Here is a 20,226-nt window from a genome sequence, read left to right as displayed (position 1 = left end):
TTTTCAAGGACATAACAAGGAGGGTGGACTCGGGAGAGCCCGTGGATGTGGTGCACTTGGACTTTCAGAAAGCCTGCGATAAAGTCCCATACAGGAGGCTAGTTTGCAAAATCGTGGATAGATAATTGGTTGAGAAATAGGAAACAAAGGGTTGGGATAGACGGGTCATTTTCTGGATGGCAGGATGTGACAAGTGGGGTCCCGCAGGGGTTGGTGTTAGGTCCTCAGTTGTTTATCATTTATGTAAATGATTTGGATGAGGGGATAAATAACTACATATGCAAATTTGCAGATGACACTAAACTGGGTGGTAGTGTAAAGAGCGAGGAGGATGTCAGGAAATTGCAGAGGGACTTGGACAGGTTAGGGGTGTGGGTGGAGAAATGGCAGATGAAGTTTAATGTGAGTAAATGCGAGGTTGTCCATTTTGGAGGCAGAAACATGAGCAGAATATTATTTAAATGGAGTAAAGCTGGGGAGTGGGGTAATGCAAAGAGATCTGGGCGTACTTGTTCACCAGTCATTGAAAGCTGGCCTGCAGGTTCAGCAAGTGGTGAAGAAGGCGAATGGTATGTTGGCTTTCATAAAGAGGCAATTGGAGTAGAGTAGAGAAGCCCTCTTGCAGTTGTACAGGGCCCTGGTGAGACTTCACCTGGAGAATTGCGCCCAGTTCTGGTCCCCATATTTAAGAAAGGACATTCTTGCTATAGAGGGAGCACAGCGCAGGTTTACAAGGTTAGTTCCCGAGATGGCATGATTGACATATGCGGATAGGTTAGAAAGACTTGGATTATATGCAATGGAGTTTAGAAGGATGAGGGAAGACATGGTTGAGGTATTTAGGATTATCAAAGGGCATGACAGGGTGAAATCAGAGCACATGTTCCCAATGATGGGTGAGACAAGGACTAGAGGGCATAGTTTAAGAATACAGGGAAGGCCATTTAACACAGAAATGTGGAGAATTTTTTTTACCCATAGAGTTGTGGGTCTGTGGAATACATTGCCAAAGAGAGTAGTGGGGTCGGACTCATTGGATAGATTTAAGAGAGAGTTGGATAAGGCTCTTGTGGGCAGGAGAGTTTAGGGTTATGGAGATAAGGTTGGGATTGGTTATTGAAAGGGAAAGATCAGCCATGATCCGATAAATGGCGGTGCTGGTTCGAAGGGCCAATTGGCCTACTCCAGCACCTATTGTCTATTGTATGTCCTATTTTGATTAGCCTGATCAAAATGTAACACCTCACATTTGTCTGCATTAAACTCCATCTGCCATTTTTCAGCCCACTCTTCTAACTGGCCTAAATCCCTCTGCAAGCTTTGAAACCCTTCCTCACTGTCCACAACACCACCAATTTTAGTACCATCTGCATACTTACTAATCCAATTTATCACCCCATCATCCAGATCATTAATGTATATAACAAATAGTAATGGACCCAATTAGTGGCACACCAGTAAATCACCGGCTTCCAATCTGACACTACTCTCTGGCATCTCCCATTCAAACATTGATGAATCAATTTTACTATTTCAATGTTAATACCTAATAACTGAACCTTCCTAAATAACCTTCCCTGAGGAACCTTATCAAGGCCTTACTAAAGTCCACATATACAACATCCACTGCCTTACCCTCATCAACTTTCCTATAACCTCCTCAAAACATTCAATAAGGTTTGTCAAACATGATCTTCCCCTCACAAATCTATGCTGACTGTTCCTAATCAAACCCTGCCTATCCAAATATTTATATCTACCATCTCTAAGAATACTTTCCATTAACTTAACCACCACTGACGTCAAACTCACAGGTCTATAATTGCTAGATTTACTTCTAGCACCTTTTTTAAACAATGGAACTACATAAGGACCCTCCAATCCTCTGGCACCAATCCCTTTACTAATGACGCTTTAAATATCTCTGTCAAAGCCCCTACTATTTCTACACTAACGTCCCTCAAGGTCCTAGGAAATAAATTGTCAGGACCTGGAGACTTATCCACCTTTATTTTCCTTAAAAGCGCCAGAACTTCCTCTTCTTTAATCATCATTGTTTCTGTAACTTCCCTATTTACTTCCCTCATTTTACAGATCAATATCCTTCTCCTTAGTAGATACTGAAGAAAAAAAACTGTTCAAAATCTCCCCTCTCTTTTTTGGCTTCACACATAGCCGTCCACTCTCATCCTCTGGGGACCAATTTTGTTCTTCATGATCCTTTTGCTCCTAATATATCTATAGAAACACTTTGGATTAAGTTTCACCTTAATAAACAAAGCAACATCATATCTCCTCTTAGCCTTTCCAATTTCCTTAAGATTCTTTTTACATTCTTTATAATCCTCTTTTCTTTTGGCTTGGCTTCGCGGACGAAGATTTATGGAGGGGTAACGTCCACGTCAGCTGCAGGCTCATTTGTGGCTGACAAGTCCGTTGCAGGACAGGCAGACACGGTTGCAGCGGTTGCAAGGGAAAATTGGTTGGTTGGGGTTGGGTGTTGGGTTTTTCCTCCTTTGTCTTTTGTCAGTGAGGTGGGCTCTGCGGTCTTCTTCAAAGGAGGTTGCTGCCCGCCGAACTGTGAGGCGCCAAGATGCACGGTTTGAGGCGAGATCAGCCCACTGGCGATGGTCAATGTGGCAGGCACCAAGAGCTTTCTTTAGGCAGTCCTTGTACCTCTTCTTTGGTGCACCTCTGTCTCAGTGGCCAGTGGAGAGCTCGCCATATAACACGATCTTTGGAAGGCGATGGTCCTCCATTTTGGAGACGTGACCTATCCAGCGCAGTTTGATCCTCAGTAGTGTGGATTCGATGCTGTTGGCCTCTGCCATCTTGAGTACTTCGATGTTGGAGATGAAGTCGTTCCAATGAATGTTGAGGATGGAGCGGAGACAACACTGGTGGAAGCGTTCTAGGAGCCGTAGGTGATGCCGGTAAAGGACCCATGATTCGGAGCCGATCAGGAGTGTGGGTATGACAACGGCTCTGTATATACTAATCTTTGTGAGGTTTTTCAGTTGGTTGTTTTTCCAGACTCTTTTGTGTAGTCTTCCAAAGGCGCTATTTGCCTTGGCGAGTCTGTTGTCTATCTCGTTGTCGATCCTTGCATCCGATGAAATGGTGCAGCCGAGATAGGTAAACTGGTTGACTGTTTTGAGTTTTGTGTGCCCGATGGAGATGTGGGGGGGGGCTGGTAGTCATGGTGGGGAGCTGGCTGATGGAGGACCTCAGTTTTCTTCAGGCTGACTTCCAGGCCAAACATTTTGGCAGTTTCCGCAAAACACGTCTGCAAAGAGTAGTTCACGGACAAGTTGCTCTTGTGTCTTGGTGTGAGCTTGCAGGCGCCTCAGATTGAAGAGACTGCCATCCGTGCGGTACCGGATGTAAACAGCGTCTTCATTGTTGAGGTCTTTCATGGCTTGTTTCAGCATCATGCTGAAGAAGATTGAAAAGAGGGTTGGTGCGAGAACGCAGCCTTGCTTCACGCATTGTTAATGGAGAAGGGTTCAGAGAGCTCATTTCTGTATCTGACCCGACCTTGTTGGTTTTCGTGCAGTTGGATAACCGTGTTGAGGAACTTTGGGGGGCATCCGAGGCGCTCTAGTATTTGCCAAAGCCCTTTCCTACTCACGGTATCGAAGGTTTTGGTGAGGTCAACAAAGGTGATGTAGAGTCCTTTGTTTTGTTCTCTGCACTTTTCTTGGAGCTGTCTGAGGGCAAAGACATCCTTCCCATAAAACAATTTATTCCAGTCCACATCTTCCAAATCCATTCTCATCTCCTCAAAATTAGCCTTTCTCCAATCAAATATCTGAACCCTGTTTCCAGACCTATCTTTCTCCATAATTATTTTGAAACCAATAGTATTGTGATCACTGGACCCAAAGTGCTCCCCAACACACAGCTCCGTCAACTGACCTATCTCATTTCTTGATAGCAGATCCAACAATGCCCCTACTCTAGTTGGTATCTTTACATATTAATGTGGAAAACTATCCTGCGCACATTTAACAAACTCTCCAAACCATCCATCCCATTTACAGTATGGGCGTCCCAGTCAATGTGTGGAAAGTTAAATATCCCACAATCATAAGGTAGTGCTTACTACAAACATCTGCTATTTCCCTACAGATTTGTCCCCCTAGTTCCCTCTCCACATTAGGTGGTGTATAATAAACCCCCATAAGTGTTGCCATTTCCACCCACAGTGGTTCTCTAGATGAGTCCTCTAATCTATCCTTCCAAAGTACTGCTATAATACTCTCTCTAACAAGCAATGCAACACCTCTTCCTCTTGTTCCTCCTATTCCATCACACCTGAAGCAACAAAATCCTGGTATGTTTAGTTGCAAATCACATCCCTTCTGCAGCCATGTTTCACTAATGGCTACCATATCATAATTCCAAGTATCTATCCATACTCTCTCATCCACTTTTCTCATAATTCTCCTAGCATTGAAATAAATACATGTAAGAAAATCTTCTCTTGCTCGCCGTTGATGACTAATGGTGCCAACAACTTCTCTGTCTTCAATTTCATCCTTCTCCCCCACATCTATTCTTTCACTCTGGTTCCCCTCCCCCTTCACATCTAGTTTAAATCCACCGGAGCCACACTAACAAACATAACTGGAAAGGGACAAATATTCCTACAGGCAAGATATTAACCAATCCGCCAGAACAGTTCCTACCTTCCCTGGAATGTTGGCCAATTCTCTCCAAATCTAAAGTGCCCCCCTCCTGCACCATGTTTTCAGCCACGTGGTTAGCTGCACTATCTTTCTATTTCTTAACTCACCTGCATATGGCACTGGTAGCAATCCTGAGGTTGCTATCCTGGAGGTCCTGTCCTTTGATCTCACTCCCTAAACTCACCCTGTATGACCTCCACACCCTTTCTCCACATGTCATTGTTCCCCACATGGACCACGACCTCTCTGGCTGTTTCCCACTCCCCCCCCCCCACTTAATATACCTTGGACTCGATTTGTAATATCCTGTACCCTTACACAAGGGAGGTAACATACCATACAAGATATCTGATCTCCACAGAACTTTCTATCTATACCCCTATCACAATCTTGTGCCTCCTCTTATCCCTTCCCTTTTCACTCATCGGACCAGACTCCGTGCAAGAGATCTGATCACTACAACTCATCCCCAGTACGACGATCCCCTCAACAGTAGCCAAAGCTGCATACTTGTTCTTCTGGGGGCCACCCACTGGAGGACTGTGCTCTGCCTGTCCATTACCTTTTCTTCTAACCATCATCCAACTACCCTCCTCCCGACTCTGAAATAGAACATTATCCCTACAGCTACTATCTATTACCCCCTTGGCCTCCAGAATGCTCCTAAGCCCATTCAGCTCCAGCTCCAGTTCTGCAACCCTTTCACTTAGGAGCTGAAGCTGGATGCAAAGTTTGGGAACATGTAATAGAAGGTGTGACTGATGTGGATAGACACTAGTTTACAGACAGGGAACAGAAAACAGTAATAAATTGGGTCCTTTTCAAATTGGACCCACACAGGCTGTAGACAATTGGAGACCTGCAGTTGAAGAACTCGCACAGGCTGCGGATGACTTGTGGTTGAAGGATCCACACAGGCTGGGGGCCACTGGAGACTTGTGGTTGAAGGATCCACACACAGGCTGGGGGTCACTGGAGACATGGTTGAAGGATCCACACAGGCTGGGGGCCACTGGAGACTTGTGGTTGAAGGACCCATGCAGGCTGGGGGCCACTGGAGACTTGTGGTTGAAGGATCCACACAGGCTGCGGGCCATTGGAGACTTGTGGATGACGGATCAACATAGGCTGGGGGCTGGAGAATGGCTCATGGGAACCAGGCATCAGTACCATGATTTGAGAAGGTGTTGAGGGCAAAGAAGGCTCCAGAAGGGCTTTGGATGCTAAAGGCTTCCTGATTGTATTGGAAGTTTGGACCTGGACCTTGGGTTGCTATGGTTTGAACACATCTACATCCTAAAGATGGGAAAAGTTGGTTGGCTAATTGGCCTTACTCACCAGGTGGGTGATGGAATCTGGGGTGAATTGATGGAAATGCGTGGATGAGGTACAGGGAGCAGAGAATCAGGTTTCTGGATCATTGGGATCTCTTCTGGGTCAGTGGTGATCTGAATAAGTTGCACCTGAACTGGAGTGGTACCAATATCCTGGGAGGCAATTTGAAATAGTTATGGAGAAAAATGGGACTGGTCCACAAACTGAAGTCCTAAACTGGGGGAAGGCTAATTTTGGAGGTCTTAGGTGGGAAGTCGCAGAGTTTGACCAGGAGAGCTTGCCTGCAAGTTGGTGGTGGGGGGGTCTTTTAAAAGTGAGTTAGCAAGAGTTCAGGCACTGCATCTTGAAGGGGAAATCTGGTACGTTTAGGGAACCTGGGTGACAAGAGATATCGAGGTCTCTACACTTAAGATGGAAATCAGACGGGCAAAAAGAGGACATGAGACAGAGCTGGCTGTCAGGATAAAGGAAAATTCCAAAAGATTCTATCAAAATATTGAGTTGCTGATGAGAGATTTGTCCCATGTCCCATTAACGATTACGTCTTTGCGTGGAGACAAAGGAGATGGGTGGGATTATAAATGAACAAGGTTAGCGCATCAATATAACAAAGCCAGTGGCCTGGGTTCGAATCCAGCGCTGTCCATAGAGAATTTGTACTCTCTTCCTGTGACTGCATGGGTTTCTCTGAGTGCTCCGGTTTCCTCCCACCCTCCAAAAACATACAGGAGTTGTATGTTAATTGGAGTATTTGGGCAGCACAGGGTCGAGGGCCAGAAGGGCCTGTTACTGTGCTGTATGTCTACATTTAAATTTCTTTGTCTTTACTGCAGATCAGAATTGAAGCAAACAATTTGGATCATGTACCAGGGAGGAGATATTGAAAACCTTGGAGCATATTCAAGTGGACACATTCCCAGGGCCTGACCAAGTGCATCTTCTCACCTTGTGGGAAACTTGGGAAGATATTGTAGGGCTTGCAGAGATTTTTGCATCATTGTTACCCACAGATGAAGTTCTGGAAGACAGGATGGTGGCTAAAGCTATTAGAAGAGCCATTATTAGAAGAGCAGCAAGGAGATGCTTGTTGTGGGAAAGTTGCTGGAGGGGAGTCTGAGAGAGATCTACTAGCATTAGGAAAAGGAGGAACTGATAAAGGGTAGTGAGCATTGGTTCATGTGTAGGAAATCGTGTCTCATGAATCTAACATCTGAGAGCATTCAGCATTTTGTTCAATTCCAATTTTAAACTCACTTCCAATCAATACTTTTCACTTTTATTACCCATCTCCATCCATATCTCTCTCTGAAGTCCTTTCAGATTCTTACTCTCACTGCTGATCCTGTTGTTCTCTCTCCTGATTTAGTTTCCGAACACTTCCTTACAACTGTTGTACTGCTTCCTTGAGCCATCACTTCTCAACCTTTTAACCACACTGAGCTTGAGTGCCAACTGTGAGACATCCTGACAAAACTTGAAGTTGTTTATGACATGACATAAACAGCGTGGGCAGCAGTTAGATCCCCTTGTCCCTTTAACTCTTTACAGATAATTTTAATGGTCGAAAAATCAATCTTGACAAGCAAAAAAAAATGCTGCAGATACTATGGGCATATACAATAAAACCCCTGGTATCCACCAACTATGGGGAATGGTAGTTGCCAGTTAAGTGAATTTTCTGGTTGCTTGAGATTGTGTGTTATGCGACTGGTGAACTAACGGCGAGGTGTGCCAATTTTAAACTACCGGTTTTTTTAACCTATTTATTTTGTGATTCATTTGCCAGCTGCTTGAGGCTGCTGGTTGCTTGAATTCCAGATTACAGGGTTTTTTTTACTGCACTTGAAATATCTCAAGTAACATTTCACAACAACTCCGGTATACTTACTCGCATCAAAAGAAGCTTTGAGCGTCTGAATGTCTGTGGCAACTCCTGATACTCGGTAGATTCCGATCTCCTCCATTCCACGCCTCTCAATCTCTTCTACACATTGTCGAACAATGTAAGGCACCTTTGACCTTTCTCGTCTGGTGAAGAAAAACACTGACTAAAATTGAATGTCTCTACATTATAGTTGCAGGGTTAATGTAGTGATTAGCATGACGCTATAACAGCGTTCGCGAGCTAGGTTCAAATCCACTGCTCTCTGTAAGGAGTTTGCATATTCTCCCTGTGACCTGGTAGGTTTCCTCCGGGTGCTCCGGTTTCTTCCCACGTTACAAAGATGTATGGGATTAGGAGGTTAATTGGTCACATGGGTGAGACGTGACAGTGTGAGCTCAGTGGCCGAGAGGGCCCGATACTATGCTGTATCTCTAAAATTAAGTTTGATTAAAAAAATTAAAATCACAAGAGTTTTGAGAGGCTAAAGGAAAACTGAATGATCAGTAACAATTGGATTCAGTAAATCAAATTTGACCTGGTCAGTTTACATTCCACAATATGGTACACAGCCAAAAAGAGATGATTTGATCATTTATCCCAGAGCTGTTCATACATTGGTTTTACACTGGCCTATAATAATGGGATTTCAAGTGACGGTTGTCTGTGAAAAGCTCTGGGGTATCCTGAAGGTTTGAAAGCTGCTACATAATTTTTTAGTTTTAAGTTATGAATAAACCTGAAGCATTGTACTAAAATGACATTAAAATCTTCCATCTTTAATTATAAAATGGAACCTTAAGTGTTAAAAGAATTGTCAAAATGCTTCACTTGGGACAGTCTTGAGTTCGATTGGAAGTCTGAAAGTTCAAAGGATCCTGCTGGTCTGAGAGAGGTTTTAGAAATGGGCTGAATCTAAGGACAGTAACTCATGCCCAGAGTTTCTGCAGCTTCATTATTTTAATCTTGGAAATTGATTAAAATGAGTTTGTACCATGGCCAATAATTCATCATTTCAGACTCATAATTCTTGCTTCCTTTGACAAAATCCCCCATTACTACAACCTTATTGCACAGAGATAGACCAACCACATCCATGCCGACTCTGATGCCTGCCGACACGAATCCAACGCATCCACTTTCTAAGGAGCCTGAGGAGATTTGGCATGTCATCAGATACGCAAAGGGCGGCACGGTTAGCGTTAGGGTGGTGTGGTTAGTGCAGCAGTTAGCGCAATGCTATTATAGCGCCAGTGACTGGAGTTTGAATCCGGTGCTGTCTTTAAGGAGTTTGTACGTTATCCCCATGTCTGCAAGTTTCCTCTCACCCTTCAAATCGTACGGGGATTATAGGTTAATTGGGGCATTTGGGTGGCATGGGTTCGTGGGCTGGAAGGGACTGTTTCTGTCCTCTGTCTAATTTAAATGATCCAACTTCTACAGGTGAACGGTAGAAAATAAACAGACGGTTGAATCACAGCTTGGTATGGAAATTCAAGTGCCAGAAAAGCAGAAGGACTACAGGAAATGCAGCTTAGAGCACATAACAGCAGCAGCAGACAGATTTCCTAAATCCTACTTAGCAAGGTTTTCTCATGGCCCCTTCTACTTCTTCTCTTTCTTAAGTTCCTTTCTGGGTATTGTTAGGTAAAAACATCATGAGCTGGGAATGTAGAGGGAGTCACCCAGTGCTGGGCCGTAACAAGATGCAGTTGTGACCTTGTACTCTCAAGATAAGAGTGGGGATGACAAATTGATGTGCAGGAAACTAGCAGAGAAGGATAGCAACAGTTTATTCATTGGACAATGTCATGGTATGATAATTTACTAAGTACGTATCCTAAGGTATATAAAAAACACCACTTGCTGATAACGGCAGAATGCGCCTTCTCCAACTAACACTGTTAGTTGCAAGTGTTACAATCCGGCAATAAAGAACAAAGAACCTTGATTTCGACTCAGTCTGGTGTTTGACTCACTCATTCATGAACAAAGCAGACCTAACAGTATCATTTAATTCTCATGAGACCTTCCTGACCTTTGCTTCCTCAACCTTGTGTATTGAACAAATAAGCTACTTGAGGAGAAAACAATGATGAAGGAATTGAGGAGGGCTTAAAGAAGGCTTGAGATTGCTCTGGCAGGCAAGGTGAAGGAAAATCCCATGGGCTTCCACACATCTATCAAGAACAAAAGGATAGCATGGGACAAAATTGGTCCTCTTGAGTGGTCATTTATGTATTGTCCCAAAATACATTTTAAATGGATTTTTGCATCTGTATTTACTCAGGAGTTGGACCCTGAATCGAAAGAAGTGAGGCAAACCAGCAATGAGGTCACAGACCAAGTACAGATTACAGAGGAGATGGTGTCTTGGGGCAAATAAAGGGTTTGACAAGATATTCCCTCAGACCTTGAGGGCAGCTCGTTTGTGAAATTGTAGGGGCCCTATCAGAGGTATTTAAAACATCCTTATCCACGAGTGAGTCACCAGAGGATTGGAGCATAACTCATGTTGTTTAAGAAAGGCCTAAGAAGAAAAATAGGCTGGAAAATCTGATATGAGTGCAGTTGTTGGAAGGTATCCTGAGAGACTGGCTATACAAATACTTGGATAGATGGGGAGTGATTTGGGATGGTCAATTTGGCTTTGTACTTGGAGCTTATAGTTTTTTTGTGGTGCTTTGCAGGAAAGCTGTCTACATGGACTTTAGCAAGGCCTTTGATAAGATCCCACGTGAGATTGACAAGAAGGCTCAGTTGCTTGGCTTCAGGATGAGGTCGTAAATTGGATCAGGTATCGGCTTTGTGGGAGGAATTGAAAGAGTGCAGAGAAAACTGAAGAGTCAAGTTATAGGGAGAGGTGGAATAGGTTCGTATTTTATTCCTTGCCTTGAGTAATGGAGAATGAGAGAAGATGTAATAGAGGTGTGCAATATTATGAGGGTTATAGATCAGGTAAATACAAGCAGGCTTCTTCAACTCAGGTTGGGTAAGACAAGAATGAGAGAAGAAGGGTTAATGGTGAAAGGTGAAATGTTTAAGGGGAACTTCTTTACTTAGAGGTAGTGAGTGTATAGAACAAGTGGTGGATACAGGTTCGATTTTGGCATTGAGGAGAATATTGGATGAGAACATGGATGGGAGGAGTGTGGAGAGCTAAAGTCTGGGTGCAGGCTGAGGGGTCTGCTGAAAAATAGTTTGGCACAGACTCGATGAGTCAATTGTTCTGTTTCTTGTTTCTATGCTCTAGTGGTCTATGGTATGCTTCCTTCTTTCTCTTGCCTAGCTGTCCCACCTCTCTTATCAACTATGGTCTTCAACCCCATCATCTTTTCCCTGTCTCATTGGGACCAAACAATCCAAAACTCTATGCAAGTGGTCTCTAAATATCCTCCACATTTCTGCTGCATATTTCACTGAGAACATCTGTTCCCAATGTACTCTTCCAAGTTCCTGCCTAATCCCATCATAATTAGCCCTTCCCCAATTAAACATTTTCCCATTTGTCTACTTCTAACCTTGTCCATAGCTAAGCTGAAAGTCTGGGAGTTGTAGGCACTGTCTTTGAGAGGTTGGTCACTCGACCAGGTTCAATACCCAGTACTACATCCAGTTTGGTCTCTCCCTTCAATGTTAGGGAAGATGAAGTCTCTCATTACAACAACCCTGTTATTTTTTTCCCCTTCTCAAAATATACCCATTTATCTGTTCTTTTGGTGGTTATTTTGGGACCTGTAGCATACCCCCAATAGTTATTGTTCCCTTCCCATTTCTGACTTCCACCCACAACGACTCCACTAGGTCTTCCCTTTCTGTAGTTGTGATATTATCCCTGATTAGCAATCCCACTGTTCCCCCTCTCTTACCACTTTTGTTCTCTGCATTGCTTAAATTAAATTAGATATACAGCACTGAAACAGGCCAATTCAGCCCTACAAGTCTGTGCTTGTATTACACCCCATTGACCTACACCCCAGTATGTTTTTGATATGTTTATATCTTTTGTATAAAACAACCTAGTTACATGAAATGCAGTGTCTCTATGGTTAATGTATGGAGATGCACCAGAATCATTCTTGCCACATAAGTAATCCTTTGTAAATTTAACCATGAGGAAATCTGTTAATGTTAATGTTAATGTGAGAGGATAACTTACCACTGTTATCCATCTCTGCCCGAGGTCATTCCCTCCAACACATTGTGAAGACTTCTGATACTCTGTTTAAAATTTGTTGCTGGATGGAACTTTTGTTCCCCTTTTCCTCTTTATTCTAAATCCAACCAGTTCATCAGTCTTCACCGTCTAAAGAGTGGCCATCATGGCCATTTAGGTCAAGCACACTTTGATATTCAAGTTGGCACCATAGGGGTAAACAAGAGGTCTGCAAATGTTAGAAAACTGGAGCAATTCATAAAGTGCTGAAAGAACTCAATGTTTCAGACAGCATCCAGGGAAGGCAAAAGGTTCTTGCGATTCCTGATTTTAAAAGTTTCCATTTCTTCCCCCTTCCACCTGTATTCACTTGTCCTCCTTCTACTAACCCTTTAATCAGGTGCCTGTCCGTTTTTTTGCTATTTCTAATAAGAAAAATACATTGATTGCCTCATGTACCCATGATAAGCTCATCAATTTTATCAACTACACTGCCATCTTCCACCCTGCCCTCAAATTTACTTGGTCCAGATTGGAAACCTTTCCCCTCTTTCTTCTGCTTTCTGTCTCCATCTTGGTGGAAAAATTAGCAAATGACATCTTTTACAAACTGACAAACTTCCACAGTTACCATGATTCCACTTATTCCCATCCAGTCTCTCGCAAGGATGCTATTTCTTTCTCTTAAATCCCCTGTCCCCACTGCATCTGCTCTCAGGATGAGATTTTCCACTCCAGGACATCCGAGATGTCCTCCTTCTTTAGTAAATGTGGTTTCCCCTTCATTACTCAATGTATCCCCCATCCACATCTCCTCCATCTCCTACACATCTGCCCTTGTCCCACCCCTCCCCAAAATAACATGGGCAAGGTCCCCCTTGTCCTCACCAGTCTCTGTAGCCAAAACCATTTATTCTCTGCAATTTTTGCCACCTCCAACAGGATCCTACCACCAGACACATCTTCCCCTCCCCTTCTCTCTCCGCAACCCCCAGGTCCACTCACCCCTTCCCACTAATTGTTTCTTGTTACCTACCCCTATGACTGCTCCAAGTGCCACACTTGTGCTATATCTCGTCCCTCACCGCTGTTCAGGGCCCCAAATAGTGCTTCTGAGAAATGAAATACTTTACTTGTGAATCTGCAGGGGTCAATGCTCCTGATGGGGCATCAGTCAGTCTGGATACTGATTGGGAGATCTCCTTGTTGAACATCTTCTCTCTGTCTGCTGCAATAGCCAGGACCTCCTGGTGTCAAGCACTTACTTTCCTCTTCTCATTCCAACATGTCTGTCACAGGCCTACTATACTGCCACGTTGAGGTCACCAGTAAATTGGAGGACCGACACCTTACATTCCATCCTGGCAGTCTCCAACCAGGCAACGTTAATATCGACCTCCAATTTCTGTTAACCCCCACCCTTGCTTTCTCAACAAATCGCTCCCCCCTACACTTTCCCTCCTCTCTGGCCCACCTTCCTCCTTCTCCTCCCCTACCTGCCATCACCCATACCTTCCTTCCTCCAGCTCCCCACCCACTTTGCTTCCTTCTTCCTATCAGAGTGCATTTTCCTCAACCATCTACCTCTTCCTCCTATCACCTCCCAGCTTCTTACATTTTTTTCCATCCACTCCAACCTCCACACCCTCCCCCCATTCATTCACCAACCCCCACCCTTTTATTCAGGTGTCTTTTTCCGATGAAGGTTTTCAGCCCTTTTGACTTCCCTAGATGCTGCCTGACCCCTGAGTTCCTCCAACATAGGTTGCTCTGAAATTGCTCTTCCCTCAGGGCCAAAAATGACATTCTTGCTGGAATTAGCTGAAGTACTGAGTGGGGAATGAGCATGTAACACTCTGGACTTTCTCAGAGATGTCCAGTTTTGTAGTTTAGCGCTGTTTAATGACAAGGGACAGTGGACACATTACTTACTTGGTGACGATCGCAATGCTCACACCAAAAACCCCCGTCTGTTTTCGGGATGGCATTCGTTTCAAGCTGAACTCACGACTAGTGAATTTCATTGACAACTTCACTTCAATCTAGAAAAAAGAAAACCACTCTGAATCAAACTAAATTTAATCATGTGCACAATTATTTTATGAAGCAATGTTACATGGTTCAATTAAATTCCATATTCTTTAAGAACAGTTGGAATCATAGAATCTTCACATGGCAACTGTCCGCATAATCTGGTTGGATGCTGCAAGTGCTCCCTCATTACCTGGATTTAAATCTATTTTATGGGAAGAGATAAAATGGAAAATAAATTTGTCATGTTAATGATTGGATCAGGGGCCTCAGTGAAATTAGTTCCAGCAATGTCAAATCAATTTCAAATATTTTTTTATCATGAAGAGCCTAGAATTTATCAGAAAACACAAATCTTGACTGCAGGACACATTATACTGCAGCATTTTAACACTGCATTTCAAATTGCTGCAGGATTGCCTGCATCCCCACCCAAACAATACCCTCTCAAAGTTCAGATTTATTATCAGAGTATATACGACATCACAAATAATCCCGAAACTCTTTTTCTTGCAGGCCAGACCGAATTTCTACTTATCGGGTAGCGCAAACTGTACTCAAGAAAAAGATACATTCTGCAGGGCTTTCCACTCAGAGATATTGGTGCCCCAATACCAGCCAGTCAGTACACTTTTCACTACGCATCTGTGGAAGTTTGCCAAGGTTTCCGATGTCACTTCAATCCTCTTGAGAAAGTAGAGGTGCTGATGGGCTGTCTATGTTGGGTCCAGGAAAATTCCTTGGAGATAGTGACTTCCAGCAATTTAAATGTGCTCACCCTCTGTACCTTCCTGCAATGATCACTGGATCATACACCTCTGGTTTCCCTTTCCTCATCACTGCTCCTGAAACCCTTTATCATCCATCCATCTATGAATCCCCTACTGCTCTCCCTCATGTTCTGGTCCAAGATGATTGATCCCATTCTGTCCTGGTCTCCACTGTTTATGGAAGGTGCAGACACCTGCTGATGTCAAGGCCTGAAGGTTCAGTTCACCACAATCCATTCACCACAATGGCGTATGTTCTAAGGATAATCACCCCAGCAGAATATCTCCAAATCCTTCTGAATCCCATCTTTTACTTACTTTTACAAACATTGCCTTTTTATTCTTATCAAAAGAAAATTTGTCACATTTTATACACCCTACTTGACAAATCAATTGTAATGCACAAAAGTGCTGGAGAAACTCAGCAGATCACACAGCATACACAATAAAGAACAAATGAGGGGGAAGGGGGAGGAGCACAAACTAACGGGTAAGAGGTATAATACAAGAGGGAGGATACAAGAAGAAGCTGAGAATTGATGGGAGGACAGAGGGCCAAGTAGCAAACTCTCTGAGAGGAGAAGGGAAGGGAAGGGATGGGGAGCTGTCACTTCATGCTGGCTAATCCCTTTACATAATCCTCTCTGTTTATTTTCCCACTGTGATTTATGTGAAGCACAAACACGGTGCTGAAGAAACTCAGTGGGTCAGTGTACTTTATATAGCCAAGATAAAGATACATAACTGACATATCAGGCTTGAGCCCTTCATCAAGGTGTGGAACAATGTTGGCAGGTGTCTGAACAAAAGGGTAAGGGGGAGTGGTGGGATGAGGAGCATGGTCCCAAGGGCAGGAGGTAATAGCGGTGAAGTGAGGGAGGGAACAGAGGGAGGGAACAGGTTAGCTGACTAGAGAGGATAGGGGATGGAGAGCTGAGGGAAAGAAGACAGAGGGAAGGGAAGGAGGAAAGAGAGTAGTTTAGCAGAAACTGGAAAAGTCAATGTTAATGCCATCCGGCTGGAGAGTGCCCAGAGGGAAAATCAGGTGTTGTTCCTCCAATTTACAGGTTGTCTTGGTGGGATAGTAGATGAGGCCATGAACAGGCGTGTTAGTATGGGAATGGGACCCAAGAGCTAAAAAGGTTGGGCACTGGGAGATCCGTCACTGAATGTGGACAGAGTGAAGGTGCTCAGCGAAGCGATCTCCAAGTCTGCGCCCAATCTCCCTAATGTAGAGAAGGCCACAAAGTGAGAAGAGGATGCAGTAAATCACTCCTGCTGATACACAAGTGAAGTGTTGCTTCACTTGAAAGCCCTGTTCGGAGCCCTGAACTGTGGTGAGGAAGGAGGTGTGGGCACAATTGTGCCACCTTCTAGAGCCACAGGGGAAGGTGTTGAGGTGGGGGGATTGGTGGGTATACATGCAAGAGGGAATCACAGAGGGTGCGGTCCCTTAGGAAGGGAGAGAGGGGAAGATGTATCTGTTGTAAGTGCCGGAAATTCTGGAGGATAATGTGTGGGATATGGTGGCTGGTGGGATTGTAGGCAAGGACATAAGGAATCCTGTATTGATGCATCTAAGGGCAGAGGGGGCCAAGGCAGCTGAGCAGGAAAAGGAGGAGATGTGGGTGAGGGCTGAGTTGATGGTGGTGGAGGGGAAGCCACGCTTGAGGAAGAAGGTAGACATTTCAGATGATCTTGACACTTATGAGAGAAGCACCATAGATTCTTCTTTATTAAGCACACTAGTCATTACTTCCAAGCTGTGGCCAGAGAGAGCCACATGTTTTCTTGGCATTAAGTACATCCCAGACAGACAATTAAAACTGATCATCTCATCATCCAAAGACATCTGAGTTAATTACTTTGGCCATTTCTTGGGTTTCACTACAGCAGACTTACAGAATCCATAATACCTTTTAACACAGAAGCACTAACTGACTTTCCCCGGTCGAGTCTAGAACCTGACAATGAGCAACTCATTCATAAATGGCTGCACCTGACTGAGCTTTACTACCTGTCAGCCGTGATCTGAGTTGTCAATGGCTGTAGGGGACACACAGCAACACTGATGGTGCCAGTTAAATTTTGATTGAATATTGTTCCAGCCTAGAAAGTCCTCTCTCCTTTGTTAACATTGATGCCTTAATATCATTGTAAGATCGACCATTTACATGTGATAAAGACTTTTTAGTATCAAGCATCAAGAACGCAGATGTTACTGTGTGTCGGAAGCAATCTTTTCAGACTTCTGCCAATTCCCAAAGCAAGAAACTATATCTTTTAATTATGACTTGACCATGTGAACAACTGCTTGGCGTCAACCAGTTCCCTGCCTTTAGAAAAGGCCAATATCAGGCGTTAAACCAAGATTTGTAACAATAAATTCAAAGAGATGCCTACCATATTTGTATGGAAGAAAATGCCTTAAATACTGTACTGTTTCACTTGAATCTTCAAATGAGGTTCTGGTATTACCTCAGGTGACCGTGTCTACCTGACCTTATTACCACTAATTCCTGCTAATGCAACTGGAATAAAGGTGTTTTCATTGCTCTATGGTTCTTGTGCTTGCCTTTCAATATTGACATCACAGTAGAGGGTAACTGGCCAGGTCTCTTGTCCAGAAAGAAGCAAAATGCTTTGAGATCTTCTGTATGGGTGATGAGATGTAAAAGGATTGGACATCCAAAGTAAAAATGAGGTGATCCAGTTCAGGGACTTTGAAGACATTGAACAGATGGAGGAAGGTGTCACAGATGTGGGTGCGGAGGGATTGGAGCGGGGAGAAAAGGGAGTCATGGTAATATGAAACTAGTTCAGTGGAGCAAGACCAAGCGGAAACAATGGATGATTGGGTTTATAGATCTTGAGTAAAAGGTAGAACCAGGCAGTGTGGGGATGGGAAACAATGAGGTTGGAGGCAGTGGGAGGGAAGCAACCAGAAGTAATGAGGTTGGAGATGGTGGCTTGATGAGCTGTGGTGGGGTCCTGTGGAAGGGGTAAGTAGGAGGTGCCTGAGAGCTGTCGACTGGCCTCAGCAGATTGCACACCAGACCACAACAGCACCACTCTTGTCTGCGGATTATCTGATCCTTAAGATATTATTAATAATGTATTGTTACTGAAACACTTGGATCATGCACCGAATGAATGGATTCTCATAATTTTTGCTGGAGAAGGAGCAGAGATGGTTACTGGGATTGTTTTCTCTCTCTATTCAAAGCCTTTTCTGAAGAAGATAATCATCACAACAGCTGAATAAATGGGGGGGGGGGGGGGGGAAGATCATTTTAACCAGCTCAACTTTATCAAAGAGGTTCCCTTCTCTCTTTATTTTAAAATCAACTCATTTTTTCTCTTTCTGCTGAATTTATCATTTGTCACAAAATACTTAGCACACAGCCTAACAGATTGTCTCTAACATTGTGTCAGCCATGTAAAGAGCACAATTTGCAGAATATAGGATTACAATGAAAAGGAAGATCTCATGCAGCATGAGGGCCCTGTTATGGGTTCATTCAGGAGCCTTTTGGTGGGCCCATTCACACTCTTGCACCTCCACCCCAAAGGAAGAAAGAGTGCATTTCCGGGGTGTGAAGAGTCCTTCAACATGTTGGCTGCCTTCCGTAGGCAGCAGGAAATGTAGCTGGAGTTTATGTGATGTTCTGAACTGCATTCATCACCTTCTGCAGCTTCTTCCGATCCTGAGCAGAACAGCTCCCGTCCCACGCTGTGATCCATCCAGCAAGCTTGCTATCAATGGTACACCTGTAGAGGTTGTTGAAGGACGGGGGAACATGCCGAACTTCCTTAGGTTTCCAAGAAAGTGTATTCTTTGGTGAGTTTTCTTGAGCCGCTTTCAGATGGCCACAATACCCAACTATAAAGCTGCACATTACACACCTACCCTCCCCGCTGCCTGACAGTCTCCTGGCATGGGACTACGGGGCTGGAGCGGCCGGCAGGGGACTACGTGGCTTATGCATGCACACAAAATCCCACTAAATTTAAAAGGTGAGAGCTTTTGATAAGTCAGGATTCTCAGGGATGGCCGCCCCAGCTCCGTACTTCCCCCAACTCTGCTGCCCCAGCCCCATACTCCCCCACCGTCTGCCCCAGCCCTATACTCCCAAGCCAGCCGCCCCAGACCCGTACTCCCCAGCTGGCTGCCCCAGTCCTGCAGTCCCACGCTGGGGACTTCAGCCAGCGAGGAGGGGGCTGTCAGGCAGTGGGGAGGGGGCTGTCAGGCAGCGAGGAGGTGAGCTGTCAGACTGTTGTCCCAAGCAGCCAGCTTTCGCTGCTAGACGACTAGCAGTCAGCTAGCACATTTAGGTGCCAGAAAGCCGTCCATTCCGTGACCACCTAAACGTGCCAGCTGAACTCCGCTAGCCACGCCTCCAACAGGTAATCTTCATCGGGACACCTAAAAGCCGCTAACACATTAATGTGGTTGTTGCAGGTCAGGTCTTTGAAAGTGTTTAGCCTTAATAATTGAAACTATTTACTCTTTCCACTTCAATGGCATTGAAGTGGACAGGGGTGTGGACTCTGCCCCTTCTCCTGACATCAATAATCCATCTCCTTTATGTTAAGCCGCTTTCAGGTGGAATCGCCTGGAGAATGTGGCTCTGGAGCAGGCTGCTCTGTGAAGAGATGTTCAGGTGGCAGCACTGAAGGAGGTGTTCTGCCATCTGAAAGGATAGAAGTGGGGAGAGGGGCCACAGAGCAAATGCCAGCTCCGAGCAGGGGCAACAGTCTAACAGCTCACCACCCCGCTGCCTGACAGCCCCTTCCCCTCCCCCGGAGCAGGACTGCAGGGCTGGGGGGGCCAACGGGGGTGGGAGTATAGGGCTGAGGCAGCCGGGGGGGGGGGGGGGGGGAAGGAAGTACGAGGCTGGGACAGTCAGCGGGAGAACTGCGGGGCTGGGGCGGCCGGGGTGGGGGAGAGGGAAGTTTGGGGCGGCCGTCCCCGAGAATCCTGACATCAAAAGCTCACACCTTTTAAATTTAACGGGATTTTGTGTGCTTGCATAAGCCCCAGAGTCCCCCGCCGGCCACGTAAGCCCTGTAGTCCCCCGTCAGCCATCCCAGCCCCATTGTCCCATGTGGGGGTCTGTCAGGCAGCGGGGAGGGTAGGTGTCGGCAGTGGGGAGGGTAGGTGTCCACTGAAAGGAACTCTGTGGTGACCTGAAAGAAAGTATCATTTGGAGAACCCTGAAAGGGGGCAAAGTTTCATTATCAACACACTGGAGTGGATGTCCTGGAACGAGAAAACCCTCTCTCTGAAAACCAACAAGAACCCTCCTGAGTAGTAATCAGCCTGGTGAACTTTATTAATGCTAACTTCTGTGCACAGTA

The 20,226-nt window shown here is 44.9% G+C and overlaps 1 protein-coding gene across 2 annotated transcripts in view; it reads right to left on the bottom strand.

The window, feature by feature from the left end:
* The window catches only part of LOC138761507 (breakpoint cluster region protein), a 294,540-nt gene that overhangs the window by 45,320 nt on the left and 228,994 nt on the right, over nt 1-20,226 (bottom strand). For both annotated transcript variants that reach the window (XR_011356352.1, XM_069933745.1), the window contains exons 18-19: nt 13,997-14,106; nt 7,915-8,054 (exon numbers count right to left, since the gene is read on the bottom strand). Coding sequence is in view for 1 of the 2 variants with exons in the window: in XM_069933745.1 (XP_069789846.1) it covers nt 7,915-8,054; nt 13,997-14,106 (250 nt within the window). In the remaining variant the exon portion in view is untranslated. The remainder of the gene's footprint in view (nt 1-7,914; nt 8,055-13,996; nt 14,107-20,226) is intronic.

This window comes from Narcine bancroftii, chromosome 4 (assembly GCF_036971445.1).
Source record: "Narcine bancroftii isolate sNarBan1 chromosome 4, sNarBan1.hap1, whole genome shotgun sequence".
Classification (NCBI taxonomy): Eukaryota; Metazoa; Chordata; class Chondrichthyes; order Torpediniformes; family Narcinidae; genus Narcine; species Narcine bancroftii.
The sequence above is the reverse complement of the archived record's forward strand: the minus strand, read 5'-3'. Positions and strand labels throughout refer to the sequence as shown.